Source organism: Hyperolius riggenbachi, chromosome 7 (assembly GCF_040937935.1).
Source record: "Hyperolius riggenbachi isolate aHypRig1 chromosome 7, aHypRig1.pri, whole genome shotgun sequence".
Lineage (NCBI taxonomy): Eukaryota > Metazoa > Chordata > Amphibia > Anura > Hyperoliidae > Hyperolius > Hyperolius riggenbachi.
In genome coordinates this window covers 310,052,851-310,075,294 of record NC_090652.1, presented here as the reverse complement: position 1 = coordinate 310,075,294, position 22,444 = coordinate 310,052,851, and the positions used below count along the sequence as shown (strand labels likewise).

Genomic DNA, 22,444 nt, shown 5'->3' with positions numbered 1-22,444 from the left:
CGGGTGTCATTGATGCGGGGTGATACGCCCTATCCTGTTACCGCCTCTCAGATCTCCCTGCTGAGGGAGCGCAATCTATTCTTCCATACCGCTCTGGTAAACAGGTAGACAAGGAGAGCTGACCAGTCTACTTAAGGAGAGTTGATCAATGCAACAAGTCAATTGTCTATATACTGTTATACTGGGTAACACATACAGTACAGCACCAGTAACTGTTCATACACAGCACCAGTACATCATATTTGTATTTTTATTTTAATTTGGTGTACGTTGGAAGAGGGGTAGTCTTATACCGTGAGTATATCCCAAACTCTATATTTTAACTGGAAAAGTTGGGGGGGGTCGTCTTATACGCCCAGTCGTCTTATACGCCGGAATATACGGTAGTTTATATTTCTATGATTAGAAAACATTTGAGTTCCTTAAAAAGGAAATACTCTCTAATGGTGGTGCTCTACCATGCACAAGGTAACTTTATGGCCCAACATAAAACACTGAAATCCCCATGGAGATCATGACTTAAAACCCCTTTAAAACCAGAAATTAAGCATGCTCCTGGCCTACATCACGTCCGACTTCAGTGAAAAACCATTCAGTCATGACTCATGACATACACAGCATATCAGCAAATCATCTGGCCAGCACAAAAAGCAGTTTTGCTTTTTCCAGCATTGAAAAGGTGCCCCTGGTGTTGAATTACAGCTGCTCATTATATAAACTAATACATCACCACCCATCCATGGAGAACATGTCTGAGATTGGCTCCACTCTTTCAAAGCCTAAAAGTAACCTCTGTTCCTTTTTGAACTGCAGTTAGTGACGGCGCCAGGTGCACGGACGCAGCAGCATGGAAAATCCACCACGCACTGAACATGCATCCAGGGACATCCTTGGTTTAGCCTCCTCCCCACATTTTTCTTGCTGCTGGAGATGATGAGAAAAACCCTGACCTCTCTTGATGAAGAAAAATCATTAAGGGTCATATATTATTTTTTGTTGTTAACCTTGATTTTCACTTTTTAAGAAATTAAATTGATTTTTTTTAAAGATTTGAAGGTATTCAAATTTCAAAAAAAACAGGAATTTGGTTAGGGCACATTGACTTCAATGCATACAAATAAATAAATACATAAAACAATCATTGCCACAAAGAATAAAAAAATCTGAACATTCTTGCAAAAATGTTTCAAAGTTAAATAGTCATAACCATTCCTTGCTATCCCTAGATCCTAGATCACTGCAACTCAACTCTTTGATTCTTTCTTCTTTAGGTACACCATATAGTTTTAGAAGACAAGAACTATGAAATTTTGCTTCAAATATCAATATTGCACACCAAAAGTTCACAGAAAACCACATGCACAATATCTAACCAAAGAAGAACTTAGAATGTATGCCAGACTCTTCTAATAATCACTTAAAGCAGTTCATGGTGGAGTATTTCTGGTAATGGAGAAAGTTATGCAATCTAACATTACAGAATTTGTCCTATTGAATTTCTCAGATTTGCCCTCATCGCTGCAAGCAGCACTGTTTATGTTCTTCCTTTCAGCTTACATTCTCACATTGGTTGGGAATGGGCTCATAATGCTAACCATATCTCTTCAACTAATTCTTAAAACCCCCATGTACTTGTTCCTCAGAAATTTATCCTTCCATGAACTCTGTTTAACCACAGTCACTGTCCCCAAGGTCCTGGAGAACTTCTTGCACAAAGAAAGGTCTGTCCCTTTCTTGGCTTGTGCCTCTCAGATGTTTATGTTTTTCACAATTGGTATATCGGAATGTGTCTTTCTTGGAGTTATGGCATTTGATCGGTACATGGCCATTTGTCACCCTTTAAGTTACATGTCAGTTATGACTACAAAATTATGTTATGAGTTAATTTTGAGTTCATGGATTGTTGGGTGTTTGATATCTCTGGGCCAAACCATTTTCATTTTCAGTTTGCCTTATTGTGGCTGCAACCGTATCCCCCACTTTTTCTGTGACATTCCTCCTCTGCTCAAATTGGCTTGCACCAACATTTTCATGAATGAACTTACTTTTTTTATTGCCAGCATATTTGGAACAATTCCATTCCTGCTTATTATCTGCTCATATATAAAGATCCTAATCTCCATTCTAGCCATACACTCATCAGAAGGGCGACATAAAGCTTTGTCAACATGTAGCTCACACCTGGTGTCAGTCATTCTCTTTTACAGTACTGCCATGTTTACATACTTGCGGTTGGGTACATATGATTCCGACCGGTATGATAGAATGATATCTCTCTTCTATTGTCTTGTGGTTCCTACCATTAATCCTCTTATCTACAGTTTGAGGAACAAGGAAATGAAGGATGCTCTGAGGAAAATGATTTCAAAAATGTTGCTTGCCATATTTTCCATTTACAATTCAAGTAAATCTGTATTTTAGAGACAAAACTGCTTTACCGTAATAAAGATATTATGATTACCACATTTTTGTACAGTCAAACAATTCATATCTTAACGTTTTCTGAGTAAACACATATTTAGTAAAGTTATACAATATTGCTCTTTTGCTGTTCGTATCTGTGCACCTTTTGTCAGTATATGTTTACTAAACATTACTTTATTTTGCATTTATTTGATCAGAACAGCTGAAACTATGGCAGGTTTTTTGATGGAAGTGTATTTTTTATACAGACCTTTCACAATATAATTGTTATGAGTTAACCACTATATGCAGTAAATACAGATGGCCAGTAAGGATGTGCAGAATTCCAAATTTTAAATTTCATATAAAAATCAGAATGCAATGCAAAACAATGCAAAACATCATTGAATTCAACTAAATTTGTGGAATTCTAGGATTACATTAACCATTTCAGCCCGCAGGGATTTTTCATCTTATGCACCAGAGCAATTTTCACCTCCCATTCATCCGCTAATAACTTTATCACTTCTTAACACAATTTATTGATCTATATCTTGTTTTTTTCCACCACTAATTAGGATTTCTTTGGGTGGTACATTTTGCTAAGAATTATTTTTTATAAATGCATTTTAAAAGGATTAATAAGAAAAAAATGGAAAAAAATCATTATCTCTCAGTTTTCGTCCATTATAGCTTTAAAATAATCCATGCTACCATAATTAAAACCTATGTATTTTATTTGCCTGTTTGTCTCGGTTATGACACCATTTAAATTTTGTCCCTATCACAATGTATGGCACCAATATTTTATTTGGAAATAAAGGTGCTTTTTTCCGTTTTGCGTCCATCACTATTTACAAGCTTATAATTTAAAACATGTTCATAGTATACCTCCTTCAAATGCATATTTAAAAAGTTCAAACCCTTAGGTAACTATTTATGTTTTTTTTTTTTTTTTTTTTTTAATTGTAATTTTTTTTCCATTGAAACATTTTATGTGGGTAATATTTTGGTGTGGGAAATAGACTGTTAATTTTAAATGTTATTATATGTGTAAATTGTAATGTAAAAAATATGTAGATGTAGTTTTACTATTTGGCCACAAGATGGCCACCTTGAGTTTATTTTTTTCTCCTTGTGCTCCTCGATCACCGGAAGCACAAGGAGGATGCAGAAAATTTTATTTGCAGAAAGACTGAAGCCTCTAGTAAGAGCGCTTCAGTTTTTCTGCTGGGGACACGGATCAGTGATCGGGAACCATGTTCCTGTTCACTGATCCCAGGGCTACCGGGGCACAGCATGGGGGCACGCCCATGATTGTGCACGGGAGCGCGCCGAAGCACGGCACCGCAGCAGAGCAGCCGCCTGGATGTGAGGATCACGTCCGGGTGGCATAAATAGTTAAAATTTAAAATTAAAAAATGACATTAAAATTGATAGGGGGCTAGTAGAAACATGTGAATTTGGTTAGGAAGATTTACTCAATTAACCCTTGGGAAGTTTCAATCTATATCTTCAGTTGGAGCCTGGTTTGAAATAATTGATACAATCAGGATAAATTAGACCTGTTTCTCTTAAAATGGATGGGCTGGTATATGTTTAAGGATAATGACCTCTTGAGCTTCTGAGATATATGCTAATCTATTCCTGATAGTCTCTGCTTTTCTCTACTTCTTTCATGTTGTTTTTTTCCTCCTCTTATTACGGTAGCTCTTTTTCCACCTCCCTTAATGGTGGGGCACAAAGACTACAAAAGCAATTATTGTGCCTAGCTTTCCATGAATAATCTTGATATTGTAATTTAAAAAACACACAGACACATTGAAAGAGTCCTTCAATTAAAATTATTATTATTATTAATAATTTATAAAGTGCCAATACATTCTGTGGCGCTGTGCAAAGTAGAAAAAAAGGAGTACATAATAATACAGACAATGATGTACATGAAATATGGACACTGGTACAAAATACAGAACTGGTGATTACAATGACAGTTGTAAGATGATAAATAAAATGTTTAACAAAGTGCAAGCTATGAAATGAGTAACAAATTCCAATACACAAAGAGGTTAGAGAACCCTGTCCTTGCAAGCTAACAATCTAAAGGAATGGGGGGGGGGAGGTGGGAAAGTAGGCAGTATACATACAGGCAGTGTGTGTTTAGGTTATTTAGTAAGAAGTAAACTAGATGTGAGGTTAAGTGGGAAGGGCCTATGTTAGAGGAAATGCTTGTCAGAAAAGGTGAGTTTTGAAGGAGCCTTAAAAGACTGGGAGTGGGACGGATGTGCTACGGAAGGGCATTCCAGAGGAGTGGTGATGCATGTGAGAAGTCTTGTGTATGTGAATGCGAGGAGGTAATTCTAGAGGAGGATAAAAGAGGCTCATGTGCAGATCTGAGTTTGCGGTTGGATTTGTATCTGGGAACTAGTGAGGAGAGGTATAGGGGAGAGAGATTGTGGAGAGCTTTGTAGGTTAAAACTTTGAACTGAATGCTCTGATTATTTGGTAGTCAAAGAAGAGCCTGACAGAGAGGAGCAGCAGAGGAAGACCGAGAGAAGAGACGAGCAGCCAAGTTCAGTTCAGATTGAAGAGGTGCTAGTCGGTTAGTTGGAAGTTCACCAAGCAATATACTAAAATAGTCCAAACAAGATAAAATAAGAGCATGTACAAACATTTTAGTTAAGTCCTGAGTGAGAAAAGGTAGAATGCATGATATGTTTTTGAGTTGGAGATGACAGGAGCTGGTTAGGGAATTAATGTGAGAAATAAATGAGAGAGAAGAATCAGAAATTACCCCTAATCACCAAGCTTTGGGAACTGAAGTTATAGGGGTGTTATTGACATTTATTGTAATATCAGGCAGAGAGGTGGACAGAGATGGTGGCTAGTCAATTAGTTCTGCTTTATTCATATTAAGTTTTAAGAAGCAAGAGGACATAGCGGAGAGACAGTCGGGAGCCCGTGTGAGGAGGAAGTTAAGGTTGGTGCTGAGAGGTACTGTTGTGTATCAGCAGCATATAGATGGTATTGAAAGCCAAATGAGTTAAGTTACCAAGGCCGTGCATGTAGATAAATAAGAGGACAGGACAGAGGACAGAGCCTTAAAGCAGTAGGATCAGCCATACTATGCCAGGGAAAAAAAAAAACACATATATAAGTAGATAAATACTTGATCTACTTACATAACACATGTATTATACTGTCCACGTTTTGATTTCAGTGAATGTTATATAGTAAATGACGAGAATTCTGTTCCTGGTGGGGGCCATGTTTTTTGCCCACAGTTAAGGCTAACTCGTGATGTCATTTCTGCCCTTTACTTTTTGTCTTGTCTCCTCCAATCGCTGAGTCGCCTCAGCCTTGCTTGTAAACACAAGTGAGTAGGGGATTAGGTTTCAGATAAGCAGCTGGCAGGGAAATAAAGGAAAGAGGAGGAATAGATTATAGATAAAAAGAACCCCCAGCATGCAATTCTTTGGCACGACTACTAAAGGGCCATTGTTCCTTAAGTATGTGATAACTCCAAATCATAACAGCAGAAAACGTTTTGAAAGTTTTGAATGCAGGCTTAGCATCTTTATCACTGAATACACTCAGGGCTTGATTCACAAAAGAGTGCTAACTGTTAGCACGGTCATTTTCGCGCGAATTTTCGCATTGTGCGCAATAGCGAATTTGCGCTTGAAACGATACTGATTTCGCACGCAAACGTGAATTTTCACGCGAAATCGATATCGTTTTTGCATGGAAATTCGCGCGAAAAATTCGCGATCGCGCACAATGCAAAATTTCGCGTGAAAACGGCCGTGCTAACAGTTAGCACTCTTTTGTGAATCAAGCCCTCAGACCAGTTGCTGTTGAAATTTGATTTTTATGGTGACGATACCGCTTTAAGGGACCCCCACAGACAAAGGATGTGGAGAGCAGGTCTGATCTGAGTAAGAGAAGGTGAAAGACTTTCCAGAGAGATAGGAAGATATCCAGGAGAGAGCGAGGCCCTTTATGCTTATAGATGAGTATGGAATAATGGCCTTTGGATTTAGCTGTGAGGAGATCATTGGCTACTTTAGTAAGGGCTGTTTCTGTGGAGTGGTTTGGCTGGAAGCCAGACTTGAACTGAGCAAGCAGGGAATTAACAGATATATAAACAAAAGATACTTTTTGTTAATGTCTTGTGAAACACTGGAAATGGATGCAAGATGGTATAAAGCCCACATGTGGCTTATGTGGTGCTGGGGTTCAGCTAAAATATAGGGTTTGGGATTTCAGCTAGTATATAGTTGAGCTACAGATAGCAGCACAGAGGCTGGGCTATAATGTAGCCAAGCTCTGGATATCAGTTGTAAGGAAATGAATGAACTCTGAATATAGGCACTGGCCCAGAAAGGGAAATAGTTATTATTGGATGAATTAGTGTGAGGGGTAGGGTTGGGGAAGGATAGAGGTTATAGTCAGAGAGAGAAGTTCAAAGTTAGTTGTTTAGAAAGGATATGCATCAGGCAAACTGTTAGTAGAATATTGATAAAACAACATCATTTTTTAAATAATTTTAGAAATTGAAACCATCTGCTATCTGGCTCCTACGGGTTTGCCAATCTTGAAAAAAGCAGAGTGACGTCCACGATACTCATGGATCCATCTGCCACTTAACCACCTGTATCCCTCTTTAATCTCTTGGTGACCAGTCCTGGCCATTTGCTTATTCAGCACAACCTGGGTGATGTTATACTTGTATTGCATGCTGCTACCTCCTACTACCAGCATCAAAATTCACCGCATTAGCACCCTGCAAATGAACATTATTTTGTAAGTTGTTTTGTTTAGCACAGGAGTTATTTGCTTGCTTTTTGTTTGTTATTAATGTACTGATTTAGAGATTTTTTTAATGATTATAGTTTTACTGTGATTAGCGCATGACACTTTATTTGTATACCCTTACCCCGGGTTCACATACACTCTGTTGCATGGGATTGAGGGCAGAGTAGAATTTATTGGCATATATGATTTCAGACCAGAGGCAGCATTAATGAATGATACATGATTTATCACAATTAATTGGTCATCTGAGATGTGTGCATGTTTGTATTGTGGCATATTGGTTAGCTCTCAGTGAGTAGGGGTTATTCTCTTTCTTCTGTGCTGGATCCCCAGTTCAAATCCCAGCCAGAGCATGATCTGCACAGAGTTTGTATGTTTTCCCGTATCTATATGGGTTTCCTCCAGTCACTCCGGTTTCTTCACGCATCCCAAAATATACAGATAAGTTAATTGGCTTCCCCCTAAATTGGCCCAGGACGATGATACATAGACTAAACTGATACATAAATAGACATATGCCTATGGTTTCATGTTGGTAAAGTACCTGGTACCCAATTACCCAACTAGACCCTAACTCGGTCTGATAAATATATACAGTACATCAGTGGAAATCCTCTGAGATCTTTCTAACATGTTCCTCCAAAATACTGGATCTTATGCATCTTAAGCAAAAAATGACTAAAATGTAGGTTCAAAAAAGTAATATTAAACTTACATTCTTCAATTTCTTGCTTGGTGGGAACTTTAGAGTTCATTTGTTGATAAGGTTTGAAAATATCACCCTGGAGAAAACTGAAGAAAAATGTGAATAGGATAAAGGCCATTGACCTCTATGCTATTTTGACAAAACAATCATTGCTACAAAAAGTTTAAACACTTTTTCAAATATTTTGTTTAAGTAAAATCATCATATTCATTCCTTGCTATTGCTAATAAACTCATTCAACTTTCCTTTTGATGCCGGTTTAGGTATACCTTATATTTTTAGAAGGCAAAAACACAGACAAGAACAATGGAACTGCTTCATCAAATGTCAACGTCAAACAACAAAATTGCACAGAATACTCAAAGCACATGTGTAATAGCTCACCTAAGAGGAACTTATGATGAAATCTTCTAATAATTAGGTACATAAGTTAACAGTGAAAAATTCCTGGAAATGGAGAAAGTCAGTCAATCTAACATTACAGAATTTGTCCTATTGAATTTCTCAGATTTGCCCTCATCGCTGCAAGCAGCACTGTTTCTGTCCTTTCTTACAGCTTACATTCTAACGTTGGTTGGGAAAGGACTCATAGTGCTAACCATATCTATCTAACCAAATCTTAAAACCCCAATGTACTTGTTCCTCAAAAATGTATCCTTCCAGGAACTCTGTTTAACCACAGTCACTGTCCCCAAGGTACTGGAGAAGTTCTTGTACAAAGAAAGGTCTGTACCTTCCTTGGCTTGTGCCTCTCAGATGTTTAGGTTTTTCACCATTGGTTTATCAGAATGTTTCTTTTTTGGAGTTATGGCATTTGATCGGTACATGGCCATTTGCCACCCTTTCCGTTACACGTCAATTATAACTACAAAATTGTGTTATCAGCTAATTTTGAGTTCATGGATTAGTGGATGTTTAATATGTCTGGGCCAAACCATTTTCATCTTCAGTTTGCCTTATTGTGGCTGCAACCGTATCCCCCACTTTTTCTGTGATATCCCCCCCTTGCTCAAATTGGCTTGCACCAACATTTTTATGAACGAGCTTACCGTTTTTATTGTTAGCATACTTGGAACTATAATTCCATTCTTGCTTATTATCTACTCATATGTGCAGATCCTAACCTCCATTCTGGCCATACACTCATCAGAAGGGCGACATAAGGCTTTGTCAACATGTAGCTCACACCTGGTGTCAGTCATTCTCTTCTACAGTACTGCCCTGTTTACATACTTGCGGTTGGGTACTAATGGTACAGACCGGTATGATAGAATGATATCTCTCTTCTATTGTCTTGTTGTTCCTACCATTAATCCTCTTATCTACAGTTTGATGAACAAGGACATGAAGAATGCTCTTTGGAAAATAATTTCAGACATTTTCTATGCAATATTATCAGTTTCCAATTCAAAAAATAGTTAATCTGTATTTTAGAGTTACAGCTGCTTCACTAGACAAGGAAAGAAACCGAACATGTACATTGCGCTTTCCTAGCAGCAGGGTCAAAATGTTTCAGAGCTGCAGCCACTTGGGGTGCACTCTACTGGTGACCAGGATCATTAGTACTGTTTTACGTACAATATTGAGATGAGTTTCTAACCCTGGTCAAAGGCTCAAATCCCACAGCAACAGCAACAGCTGTATCAGTACGCTATTCAGCTGATGCTATGTAGTAATAAACACATAATGTATACCATACCTTAGTACCAACAATGAATACCTTAATGTTTCTATGTGAAAATATATGGAGTAAAGTTTAATAATGTTTCTCTTTTGCTGTCTTTACCTATGCACTTTTTGATGGTAAACATATAGTTACTGGAAGAAAAAAAACAAAACAAAACAAAACAAAAAAAAAGCAGGCATTTTGGGGGGATTAAAATGGCTGCAACTATGGCAGGTATAACCTGTGTTAGGTGCCATTTGTTATTCAGTTCTTTGTCCATTGTCATGGACATTAACGTTATAATAACCACTCTATGCCGTAAATACACACTACAGACAGTGCTGCTCAGCAAGATTTCGGATATCCGAGTTACCCAGATAATCTAAACTTTTTCCACTATCCGAACTTTGAATAGTAATTCGGGTATTTTTTAAAATCTGAATAGCACTATCCGAGCAGACTCGGATTTCCCATCTGAAATCCGAAATCCGGGCAGATAGTTAGTTCAGATATCCGAGCAGAAGCTAAAATCACCTTCAATGGCAAAAATGCCTTTCAAAGGCATTCAGGGAGAGAGAGAGAGAGAGAGAGAGAGAGAGAGAGATTTTTTGGGGGGATTGTAAGTCCCCACATCATCAATAAGTGTTTCCCTTTAAAAAAAAACTTCATGCTACATGCCTTATTTACCCTAAAAAAAAAACATTTTAAAAGCAATTTAAATCCCACTTCCAGTTTTCTACCCGGATATCCGAATCCAGGCGGATATCTGGGATACTGGGTTCGGATATCCGATTCAGATTCGGATTCCAAAATTTCAAACTCGGATATCCGATTCGGATCAGATATCTGGGTATCCGGATCCGAATTCAATCCAGATTTTGAAAAGGGTATCCGAGCAGCACTGACTACAGACACAGTCACACATCACATGGGCAAAATGCTACAGCGGTTCTGATAAAGAAACCCCAAAAAAAGAGAAATAGATGGCACTATTGAGTCAGTTATTCATCATCAGTAAAGTGCAATGTGCAATCATATGGTATTTGCGATCAACACAATACATATATATATATATATATATATATATATATATATATATATATATATATATATGATGTGAGATAAAATACTTCTCATCCTGGTGGCACTGGGCACAGGGATGCAATAGTTGATTCCGGGAAATGCACTGCCTGACAAACATTTCACAAAGGACATATCTTCCTCTGAGTGTTGATCACAAATACTATATGATTATACATTTCACTTAAAGTGGAATGAAACACTGCATTTCTTCTTTGCTCTAAAAGATTATTTACAGCATTTAATATACTAGCACAATTTTTTTTTTTTTAGTAAAACAGCATTCAAAGGGTTAAATCGCAGGACTGACTTTTTCTCCTGCAGAGAGGCAGCCACATCCAAACTGGTGATAACCTTATCTTGTGTTTACATTCTTCATTTGATACAATTAAGTAAACATTCTCTGACTGTGCAGAAACTTCTGCTAATGAGTCCTGAATACTTGTGCACAAAAGCAAATATCATAATTTTATGGGTTATAAAAAGTAGGAAAACACTTTTTTATTGAATATTTTGTCAGAGTTTAAAACTGCTTTAACTGGGGAATAAATAACTTAATAGTGAAAGCTGTTCTAGGTGTATATGCATGAAAATGGCCACTTTGCTTTGAGCACATTGAGCATTATGGAGACTACTACCAAGTAGAGCCTTAAAGAGACTCTGTAACAACAAAAACCTCCCCTGGGGGGTACTCACCTCGGGTGGGGGAAGCCTCCGGATCCTAATGAGGCTTCCCACGCCGTCCTCTGTCCCACGGGGGTCTTGCTGCAGCCCTCCGAACAGCCGGCGACAGACCCGACTGTAGCTTCAATATTTACCTTTGCTGGCTCCAGCGGGGGCGCTGTGGCTGCTTTCGGCATGGAAATAGACGGAAATACCCGATCTCCGTCGGATCCGCTCTACTGCGCAGGCGCCGGAAACTTGCGCCTGCGCAGTAGAGCAGACCCGACGGCGATCGGGTATTTCCGCCTACTTCGGAGCCGACAGCCGTCAGAGCGCCTGCGCAGGAGCCGAGAAGGTAAATATTGACGTCACCGCTGCACGGAGGGCTGCAGCGAGACCCCTGATGGATGGAGGACGGCGTGGGAAGCCTCATTAGGATCCGGAGGCTTCCCCCACCCGAGGTGAGTACCCCCCAGGGGACGTTTTGTCATTACAGTTCCTCTTTAACTTATTTCATTCCATCACTATTCATTTTATTTGTCTGTATGCTTGCCTATCCTCTAGTGCATCTTTGGACCCAGTAGACCCCTGTTCATAAACATGTGTAACATGTGTAGTCATCCTGCAGACATGGCTATTCAGTACCTGTACAAAGTATGTTCTCTGTGTAATCATATCTGGGATTTGTGGTTGTATGAAATCAGCTCTGAAACAGTTAAAGGAGTACTGTAGGGGCCTAGGGGAAAAACAGTTGAACTTACCCGGGGCTTCCAACGGTCACTTGCAGGCATCTTATGCCCCCGGAGCCACTCACCGATGTTCTGTTTCTTGCCTCCGGTTCACTTCTGAACCGGACTTTAAAGTCGGAAAATCATTGTGCCTGCGCGGCCGCGTCCTTGCTAGTGTTGGGCGAACAGTGTTCGCCACTGTTCGGGTTCTGCAGAACATCACCCTGTTCGGGTGATGTTCGAGTTCGGCCGAACACCTGGTGGTGTTCGGCCAAACTGTTCGGGGTTCGCCGAACTACTGAATGCATGGCCGAACAGGGCCCCTGTTCGGCCGAACAGGGCCCTGTTCGGCCGAATACTGCCCCCCATGGGGTCGCAGGCATAAGGGGGGAGCATGCCCCGATCGCGGGGGGGTCGGAAATTCCCCCCACCCCCTCCGCTAGCGCTCCCCCCTCTGCCCGCTTCCCCATACAAAAAGTTTGAAACAAGTTCAATAGTACCTGGGCTGGTGGCACTGGCTGGCAGTGGAGTGAGGAGGAGGAGGAGTCCGAGTAGCAGAGTGACGTTGAGGCCGGGCAGCGGGCGGTTCAGCGCTAGTACCCTTGTGGTACTTCCGCCCTTTCTCTGACCTCACGTCCTCTGCATACGAGGGTACGCATCACGCGTACCCTCGTATGCGTCATCACGCAGAGGACGTGAGGTCAGAGAAAGGGCGGAAGTACCACAAGGGTACTAGCGCTGAACCGCTCGCTGCCCGGCCTCAACGTCACTCTGCTACTCGGACTCCTCCTCCTCCTCACTCCACTGCCAGCCAGTGCCACCAGCCCAGGTACTATTGAACTTGTTTCAAACTTTTTGTATGGGGAAGCGGGCAGAGGGGGGAGCGCTAGCGGAGGGGGTGGGGGGAATTTCCGACCCCCCCCGCGACCGGGGCATGCTCCCCCCTTATGCCTGCGACCCCATGGGGCCCCCAAAATGGGCATGTTCGGGGGTCCCATTGACTCCCATTGAGTTCGGCGTTCGGGCCGAACATGCCGAACATCTGGCCCATGTTCGGCCTGTTCGGCCCGAACCCGAACATCCAGGTGTTCGCCCAACACTAGTCCTTGCTCCTGCAGATGTCACTGGGAGCATACTGTACAGGTCCAGTACTGTCTTCATCTGTGCAGTACCCTCCCGGTGGTGTCAGCGGGAGCAAGGACGCGGCTGCGCAGGCACAGTGGTTTTCCAACTTTAAAGTTGCAAATTCCACAAGTTAACCCGAGGCAGGGACCGCATCATTGGTGACTGGCTGTGCAGGCAAAGGATGTCTGCGAGGGACCGTTAGAAGCCCCAGGAAAGTTCAACTCTTTTTCCCTCTACCACCCCACAGTACTCCTTTAATTGCTAAGTATGTTTGCATAGTTTGCTGTTTGCAGTTTTCCCTTCTACATCTAGGTGTGGAATCCCTCTCACCAATAGGAGAGAAGGTTTTATACTGTAGAGATTTTGTAGCTTATGAGAGAAATTCTTAGCTTAGAGAACAGAGAATTTGCTAAAAACGGGAAGAGTGAGCCGGCGCTGAGAGATCTGAGGGATTACACAGTGTTCCACAGACAGAACTGAACTGTGTGGGGAGAGAAAGGGAAAAAAAGCCTGATGTAGATCTGCAAAGCTGAGAGGTCAGTGAGGTGGAAATCTTTCCTCCACAGTGTCCTGTGACTGCATCCTTTCTGAAGGAGTGTGACAGACTATTTAACATGGCTGCTTTATTCTGCCTCATCTGAAGGAACTGTAAGCAAGCTACTTTATTACCACAGTGACTGGCTGTTATTGAATCCAGTTTATTGGTATGTTTATCTGCCTGCATAGCAACTTCCTAAAGATTCACAGAGCCAGCTTTAAATAAGTGATTTCTGCTGAATTGTGACTTTCACATGTTTAGGCCTCCTAGGGTCTTATGTACAGTGACCAGATTTTTCTAGTTCCAACCTGGGACTGGGGGGGGGGGCGCACCATGCCAAAAAATGGGCGTGGGGGATCAGGGGGCATTTGTGGCGTGCGTATGGGTGGAGCATAACCGTAACCCCAAAGCAGCAAATACAGCCAACTATGACCATTAAATAATAAATGCAGCAACAGTTGCCCCAGACACCAGAAAATAAATGCAATGTGGGCAACATTTCACCAGAAAACAAACGCAATTTGGGCAACATTTCAGCAGAAAATAAACGCAATTTGGGCAACATTTCAGCAGAAAATAAACGCAATGTGGGCAACATTTCAGCAGAAAATAAACGCAATTTGGGCAACATTTCAGCAGAAAATAACACAATGTGGGCAACATTTCACCAGAAAATAACACAATGTGGGCAACATTTCAGCAGAAAATAACACAATTTGGGTGACATTTCAGCAGAAAATAATGCTGTGGGCAACATTCCAGCAGAAAATAGCACAGTGGGCAACATTCCAGCAGAAAATAGCACAATGTGGGCAAGAAAATAACGCAGCAGAAAATAACGCAGTGGGCAACATTTCAGCAGAAAATAATGCACTGGGCAACATTTCAGCAGAAAATAATGCAGTGGGCAACATTTCACCTGCAAAAAAAGGACTTTACTCACCTGACAGAAGTCTCCTCTCCCTGCCGGCCTCTGGCGCGCAGCTCTCCGGATGATCTTGCTCCTGCATATTTCCGCCCGAAGCCCTGTACTGGAGACAAATAGTCTCTAGTACAGGGCTTCAGGAGCCATCTTCCCGTAGCCCTGCTCTGCCTGCCAGAAGACTATGCAGTCTGGAGAGGGGCTGCGGGTTATGAACTAACTGGTGCGGCGTCTATTAGACGCCGTGGCCAGTTCATGCAATCATACGGTGGCCAGAGTCCTGAGGCCGGGACGTCCCGTGGCTAAAAGCGGGACGTTTCCCGGGACATAGTGCAGCCTGGGACAGGGGACCCCAAATTCGGGACCTGTCCCATGTAAAGCGGGACGCATGGTCACCATATCTTATGCAATGCAGTTCCAGTTAGAACTGGAGACAACAACTGTCATATTGGCCTAACAATCTGCTCTTGGGTGTCTAGGCCTATCAGAAGAGGATTATTCATATACCTAATAATCCATCTTGTGTCATCTTCCTGCTGCTGCTCTACTGATTGAAGCTCCTTGTGGATTACAAATATTGTTTTATATATGAGCTCCAACTGCTGGCCTACTACTTGGATTGGCCAATGTTGGGAAAATTAGCTAATGTTTATCTGAGTTTGCTTATAACAGACCATTTACACATCTGTCATTTAACCACAGCCTTTAGTCATTTTTCACCATATGCATCCGAGCAATTTTCACCTCCCATTCATTCGCCAATAACTTTATCTCTAATTATCAGAAAGAATTGATCTATATCTTGTTTATTCCACCACCAATTAGGCTTTCTTTGGGTGGTACATTTAGCTAAGAATTATTTTTTTCTAAATACATTTTAACAGAATTATTAAGAAAAAAAATGGAAAAAAAATCATGTCTCCGTTTTCAGCCATTATAGTTTTAAAATAATACATGCTGCCATAATTAAAACCTACATATTTTACTTGCCCATTTGTCCCGGTTACTACATGTGATGATTTGCTCAGCTGCCTGTGCAGGCAGGCAGCTTTTTGACCATTGTTTTGATTTGCATGCTGCAGGACTCTGGAAAGAAGAGTTTCTGTCAGTTTTGCAGCTTGTGCTTGCAGAGGAATTTGCATACGTTGTCATGCAAATTGCCTGGCCACATTCATTGGAGGCGTGTACTATAAGTACTATGTCTTTCCCACAATGCTTCGCTGGTCATAAGGATTTCGTCCTATGTAACACTCCTGGTGGGGTGTCAGCCTTACTCTCTGTTTGAAGATCAGCTTAGAGTAATTCCTGGAAACTGAGCTAGGCAGATTCCCTAAGTGCAGTTAGGATTGCTTTATCTGTTTTGCCTGTTCTGTCTGTCTTGTGTTTGGATCGCACAAGCCCTAGCGTTAGCGGCTGTGGATCCTTCTGATTGTGTCTGGAGTGTAGGTTGGAACAGCGGTTGTTTCTGCCTACCTCATCTGTTCTGTCTCCTGGAATCGCACTAGCCACTTTTCGCTAGCGCTGTGGATCCTTCTGTTCTGTCTCCTGGGATCGCGCTAGCCACTTTTCGCTAGCGCTGTGGATCCTTCTGTTCTGTCTCCTGGGATCGTGCTAGCCACTTTTCGCTAGCGCTGTGGATCCTTCTGTTCTGTCTCCTGGGATCGCGCTAGCCACTTTTCGCTAGTGATGTGGATCCTTCTGTTCTGTCTGTCTGAATCGCACTTGCCCTAGCGTTAGTGGCAGTGGATTCCTCTGGTCTGGATCTTGGACCTAACCTCGGCTGCGGTCGCTGCTGGTTACTCCTTCTGTTTGTCGTGTGCTTGGATCACACTGCTCTGACAGCAAGAGCAGTGGATCTTTCTGATACCTGGTTCGCACTGGCTCTGACGGTAAGAGCAGTGGTTCCTGTTTGATCGATTCTCGTTGTCTGTCTGTTTGCGTGCGCTTGCTGGTGCCTGCGGTAAGGCAACCGTGTAGCAAGCGCGTTTGTGTGGTGTCTGTCTTGTGTCGGTTAGTTAGGCGTGCTTGTCTCTATTGTGCTTATCACATGGAGACCGTGCATAACCGCGTGCACTGTTGCGAATGAGTGCGGTGTTCGCGGTTAGCTAGCGTTTGTTATTTTCCATATCTCCTCATTGTATTATTTGCTGTGCCTTTGCTAACCTCGTATTCTGTTCTGATCTGCCTTGTGTCACGTCTGGCGATCGCACCTCTGTGTGTGCGCGGTCGTGGGGTGGCGACTAGATTGGCGCACACACATACAATCTGTCCCTTTGCTCGTTCTCATTCACAATCGCCTCTCTTGCGATTGCGTTCTGCGCTTCGTACAATTCCTGTCTGGCATTTGTGGAGGTACAGAGGATTGGTTCCTCTGCACTCCCCAGCACCATCTGCCGACAGGAATTTTCCCTCTACGGGTGCATAGCACCTTTTGCTGGGTTCCTGCAGTTACACGCTTGTGGAGGATTTCCGCCGTGTCAGCGCACGCGTTGTGCGCTGATCACGGAGAAAGTTCCACAATCGTTACACTACACCATTTAAATTATGTCCCTATCACAATGTGTGGCACCAATGTTTTATTTGGAAATAAAGGTGCATTTTTTTAGTTTTGCGTCCATCTCTATTTACAAGCTTATAATTTTTAAAAAAATATTAGTTGTATACCCTCTTCACATGCATATTAAAAAGTTCAGACCCTTAGGTAACTATTTATGTTTTTTTTTTTTTTTTAATGTTTTATTTATTTATTTTTATTTTAGTTAAACATTTTATTTGGGTATCTTTTGGGTGTGGGAGGTAAACAATTAATTTTACATGTAATTTATTGTGTCTTTTTGTGATAAAAATGTATGTGCATGTAGTTTTACTATTTTCTATCCTGTGAGCAAGCACTAAGAACTATAAGGAGGACATGATGTATTTATTTTTTGTCAGAAAGACAGCAGCCTCTGATCAGAGGCTGTTGTTTTTCCTACCCGGGACTTAGACCAATGAATGGGAACCATGTTCCCTTTCATTGATCTCCGGGCTAATGGGTGCGGCACGGGGGTGCAGGCCCGATCTCGCGGGGGAGCATGCAGCACCACAGCAGCAGCCTTTTGGACGTGAAAGTCACGTCCAAAAGGTTAAAATGGTTAAAGTGCACTTAATGATTTCCAGTGATGTTTGGGATTTTTCTTTGGCCTAAACCCTTTCCATATATTTTAGAGGGGTCCATCTCTATTGCATTCCTTTGCAAGCAACTGTTGGTATTCCATTATTGCCATAACTGTGAGTTCAGATGTTATGACCTATCTGTTAGAATATATTGCTAGAAGTTAAATTGTTCATTTTATCTTTATTACTGGGTCTCTGGCTCCAATAAAATTGCTTAGCATTATTCTGCTGGTTCATGTGTATCACTGGAGGTTGTGGGTGTCACCAGAGTTGGAAAAGAGCAGGTCCCATCTAACACAGCTACACCTATGGATGTGCTACACTTGCACTGCTCGTAATGATTTCTACTTACCATATGCTTGTGCGCCTGCCATGCTGCATTAGAGTGAAGTCTGTAAATCCTTACTGCCCAATGCATCACAACATGCTGATCAAAGTCACAGCCAGACACATGTAATCTGCGTCATGAGATGAGGCCAATCACAGGACTCAACCAGACAGTCCAGTCACCATATCATAGGCAATAGTAAACAAAATTAAGTCTCACAATAAATACATTATAAGCTTAAAACATTAATGGTCTACAATGGTGGTAAGCTCAATAATAAAGAACTATTTTAACCATTTCAGCCTGCGGGTTGTTTTCACCTTATGGACGAGAAAAAATTTCACATTTCAGCACTCCTTTCATTCATTCCCCAATAACTATATTGCTATTTATCCCAACAAAATGATCTATACCAGTGATGGCTAACCTTTGCACTCCAGCTGTGACAAAACTAAAAATCCCATCATGCCTCTGCCTCCCTGAGTTATGCTTAGAGCTGTCAGAGTACTGCAGTGCTTCATGGGACTTGTAGTTTCACCACAGCTGGAATTACAAGGTTAGCCATCACTGCAGGGGCGTAACTAGGCGCCACCGGGCCCCCCTGCAGAATTTCAGAGCTCCCCCCCCCTCCCTGGGGCCCGCTCATGGCCGTTTTGTGGGGGCTGGAGGGGTGGCAGCCTGAGGGGAAAGCCTTGGCCACAGTTGGAGGGGAGAGGGGAAGTTCCCCCCCTCTCCCTCACCTCGGGGCTCTCCCCTCTGCGCTCCCCTCCAGCTAGTTAGAGTGTGAGCAGCGGGCAGCGGCGGGCAGATACATACCACCTTCCGTGCATTCCACCGCATACTCCTCGCTCTAGTGGCTGACGTCACTTCTGGAACTTCCGGAAGTGACGTCAGCCGCTAGAGCGAGGAGTATGCGGTGGAACGCATGGAAGGTATGTATCTGCCCGCCGCTGCCCGCTGCCCACACTGTAACTAGCTGGAGGGGAGCGCATAGGGGAGAGCCCCAAGGTGAGGGGGGGGGAACTTCCCCTCTCCCCGCTGACTGTGGCCAAGGCTTTCCCCTCATGCTGCCACCCCTCCAGCCCCCACAAAACAGCCCCGAGTGGGCCCCCCCGCAGTAGCAGGGGCTGCAGGGCCTATTGTTACGCCAGTGCATCACTGATGTATACCTTGTTTTTTTTCCACCATCAATTAGGCTTTCTTTTGGTGGTACTTTATGCTAAGTATTATTTTATTCTAAATGCATTCTAAATGGGAATAATAAGAAAAAAAAATATTTCTCAGTTTTCGGCCATTATAGTTTTAAAATAAAACATTCTGCTGTAGATAAGAGCCACAGACTTTATTTGCCTATTTGTCCCGGTTATTGCGATGTGATAACACCAAATTGAATGCCCCTTCTCCCCATTCACACCTGAGACTTTGTAACACTAATGAGTAACATACCTAATTGAGTACAATTTTGACATTGTTCACTTAGCGGTGCACTTGTTTTTGTTGCCAGCGGTTTAAATGTTAATGGCTCTGTGTTGAGTTATTTTGAAAAGACAGAAAATTTATACCAGCTTAGTGATGATCGTAATCAACAAATTACAATTTTGCTAAATTTCGATTACATTTTCTCAATTACGCTTATACGTAATTACGATTTGCAAATTCAATTGATTTTGTGTAGTCATTCGTAATTTTGCATAATTTCTTGCCGATTTTAGCAGTGAATAGCAAAGCCACCAAAATTGCTACATATGTTAAGGAGAATAGTGGGTACAAGTATAAAAAATTATTTTCCAAAAATACCTTGTAGTTTTTGAGAAAATCGATTTAAAAAATGCAAGTAAAAAATGGTTTTTAAACTTAGAAAAATGACAGTTTAAAAGGTATTTTTGAAAAAAAATCTTTTTGTGACTTATACCCACTATTCTGTTTAACATATGTAGCAATATTGGTAGCAATAACTAACAAAAATACTACTATTACATACGAAATTAATTACGGTTTTCTCAGAAATTTTGCATTCTGATTTTGATGCATAATTGCGAATTGCGATGCGAAATTTTGCATACGCGAAATTTTGCCCGCCAGTGAACCAGCTGTACACTCGCTACATTAAATTGTATCTAAGCTTCATATCTTAAAGCCTCATCTACACGTGTAGATGAGGCGGCGATCTGGTGGCTCGATTAGCCGCCGGATCGCCTCTTCCGCATTCCCCCGTGTGCCCGCCGCGTCCCCGCTCACCGCGCGTGCACCGGATTGGATTCCCTGCTCGTCCCCGCTGGCGCCGCTTATCTTCCGCTCGATTCCCTGCCATTGTCCCCTCGTGGGGAGTGAGCAGGGAATCGGTGGTGGGGAGATCCGTCCTGTCGGATCTTATCAATCAAGCCGCATCAGCGGCTCGATTGATAAGGAACATCGCCGCCGCATCTACGCGTGTAGATGCGGCTTTAGAGATGTCCCGAACTATACACCCGGCGAATAGTTTGCAGTGAACGATGCATGTTTGCATCTATTAATGAACATATGGCGTTGCCCCCTTATAAATTATAATGTATTGTCAGCTGACATATGGCAGCCATTCAGCTATCCCTCCCACCTAGACCACCCCCCCACCTATCAGAAAGCTAGCACAGCAGCCATTTTATACTCTGACTGTGGGTGCTGTGAAAGAGACTAGGTACAGAGCTGTAGTGCTATTAGGGAAAGTGTTAGTTAGGCCTGTGATCTGTGTGCCCAGTGGAGTTTCTTGCTGCTACAGTACCAATTCACCATTTACGTAATGTAGCCTACTAAAGGCTGTGTTTTGATCTTGTGATATTGCTGTTCAGTGTGCCCACACTGTGCACTGTAGCTGTTGCAGACAGGTGCAGTCAGTGCTTAGTGCTATAGTAGTTGACCCTTCTAAGGGCTGTTTTTCTTTTTCTTACTATTGTTATATTGCATTTCTGTGTGTCCAGTGCACTCATTAGATGTTGGAGACAGGTCTTTTGTTCCTAGTAGTGCACTGACTTGATAAATAAATTGCCCTTGTAAGAGTTTTTTTCTTTTTATTGCTATTGTTATATTGAAATTCTGGGTGTCCAGTGCACATATTGGAGACAGGACTGATGGTCCTAGCAGTGCACCAACCATAACCCAATAATCCTTCACCACCACTACTGGCATCTAGGATCCGCTACTGCACCCTGTATAAGGCCTCAGTGCAGAATTAATTTTTGTTTGGGCCACTTAACTGTCACTGAACTACCTCAGCCTGACCATAGTGGCTGGAAAACCGCGATCGACTGCACCTTCACAAATGTGCGCACAAGCACGGCAACCGCTACACACAACTACACAAATATTGCCACCAAGAGGACTTTTATTTATGTCCTGGAGGTGTCAACTAGCAAAAACAATGATTTACACACCTGAAGTTATTACTAAAGCTCTTTGCGGTTGTTTGCTGTGCGTTAAACGTGGTGTTTCCTCTGTCAGTGTGAACCGGGCCTAGTCCTTACACTACCTTATCATTGTGTATGCCCGCTGCTGGATGTTTTATAGCACTAAATTCCACAAATTTAGGAATGTACTATGATTTCTGCCCTTTAGAGATTAAAATATGTCTCTGCGTCAACTACGCAATTTGTGGTTGGACCTTTGCCATGGACCCCCCTCTGGCATGCCACGGTACAGGTGTTAGGCCCCTTGAAACAATTTTTCCATCATTTTTTTTTGGCCAGAAACAGTCCCTATAGGTTTTAAAGTTCACCTGCCTATTGAAGTCTATGGTGGTTCGCCCGATTTGCTTGCTCGTAAACTTTTGCGGAAAATTCCCATTCGTGTTCGGGAACCAACAATTTAATGTTTACTACATCACTACCTATTTTTTGTGTTGTCCCATAAAAAATATATTATAAAATATTTATGACAATGTGAAAGGTATACTCACTCTGGTGAGATACTGTACCAGAAAAACAACACATTCCTAAAAAAGCACCAGGTGACAGCTGAAAAGACATGTGGCTATCAAGATTCCCTCAGACTGGATATTGTGAAGAAGGCTTATAAAGTTCTTCTCACATAGGCTATCATTCATAAAAGTATGTTCGGTAAAAAAAATCTGGGCGGGAAAATACCACATTCAGTATTTTAGACTTCTGTGTGCTAATTCATAAAAATGTTTACAGTTGCGATAGAAGTTCGGTATTTTCCCAAACTAAGGCTAGCGGTAACATGTGAAGCTGACCGAGTTGATACATTTTCTCCTGCAGAGACAGCAATACAATAAAAGAGGGATCCAGATGTGGATTTTTTTAACTGCCTCTGTTTGCC

At 42.1% G+C, this 22,444-nt stretch overlaps 1 protein-coding gene and 1 pseudogene across 1 annotated transcript; both read left to right on the top strand.

Annotated features, from left to right (window-relative positions):
- Window positions 1-1,449: 1,449 nt before the first annotated feature.
- LOC137526192 (olfactory receptor 10AG1-like) lies at window positions 1,450-8,328 on the top strand. The gene is made up of 3 exons (XM_068247410.1): window positions 1,450-2,404; window positions 4,913-5,005; window positions 8,210-8,328. Exons 1-3 carry the CDS (start codon window positions 1,450-1,452, stop codon window positions 8,326-8,328), a joined length of 1,167 nt encoding a protein of 388 aa, XP_068103511.1.
- A 52-nt stretch (window positions 8,329-8,380) lies between these two features.
- On the top strand, window positions 8,381-9,349 carry LOC137526191 (olfactory receptor 10AG1-like; annotated as a pseudogene).
- The last annotated feature ends 13,095 nt before the right edge of the window (window positions 9,350-22,444 follow it).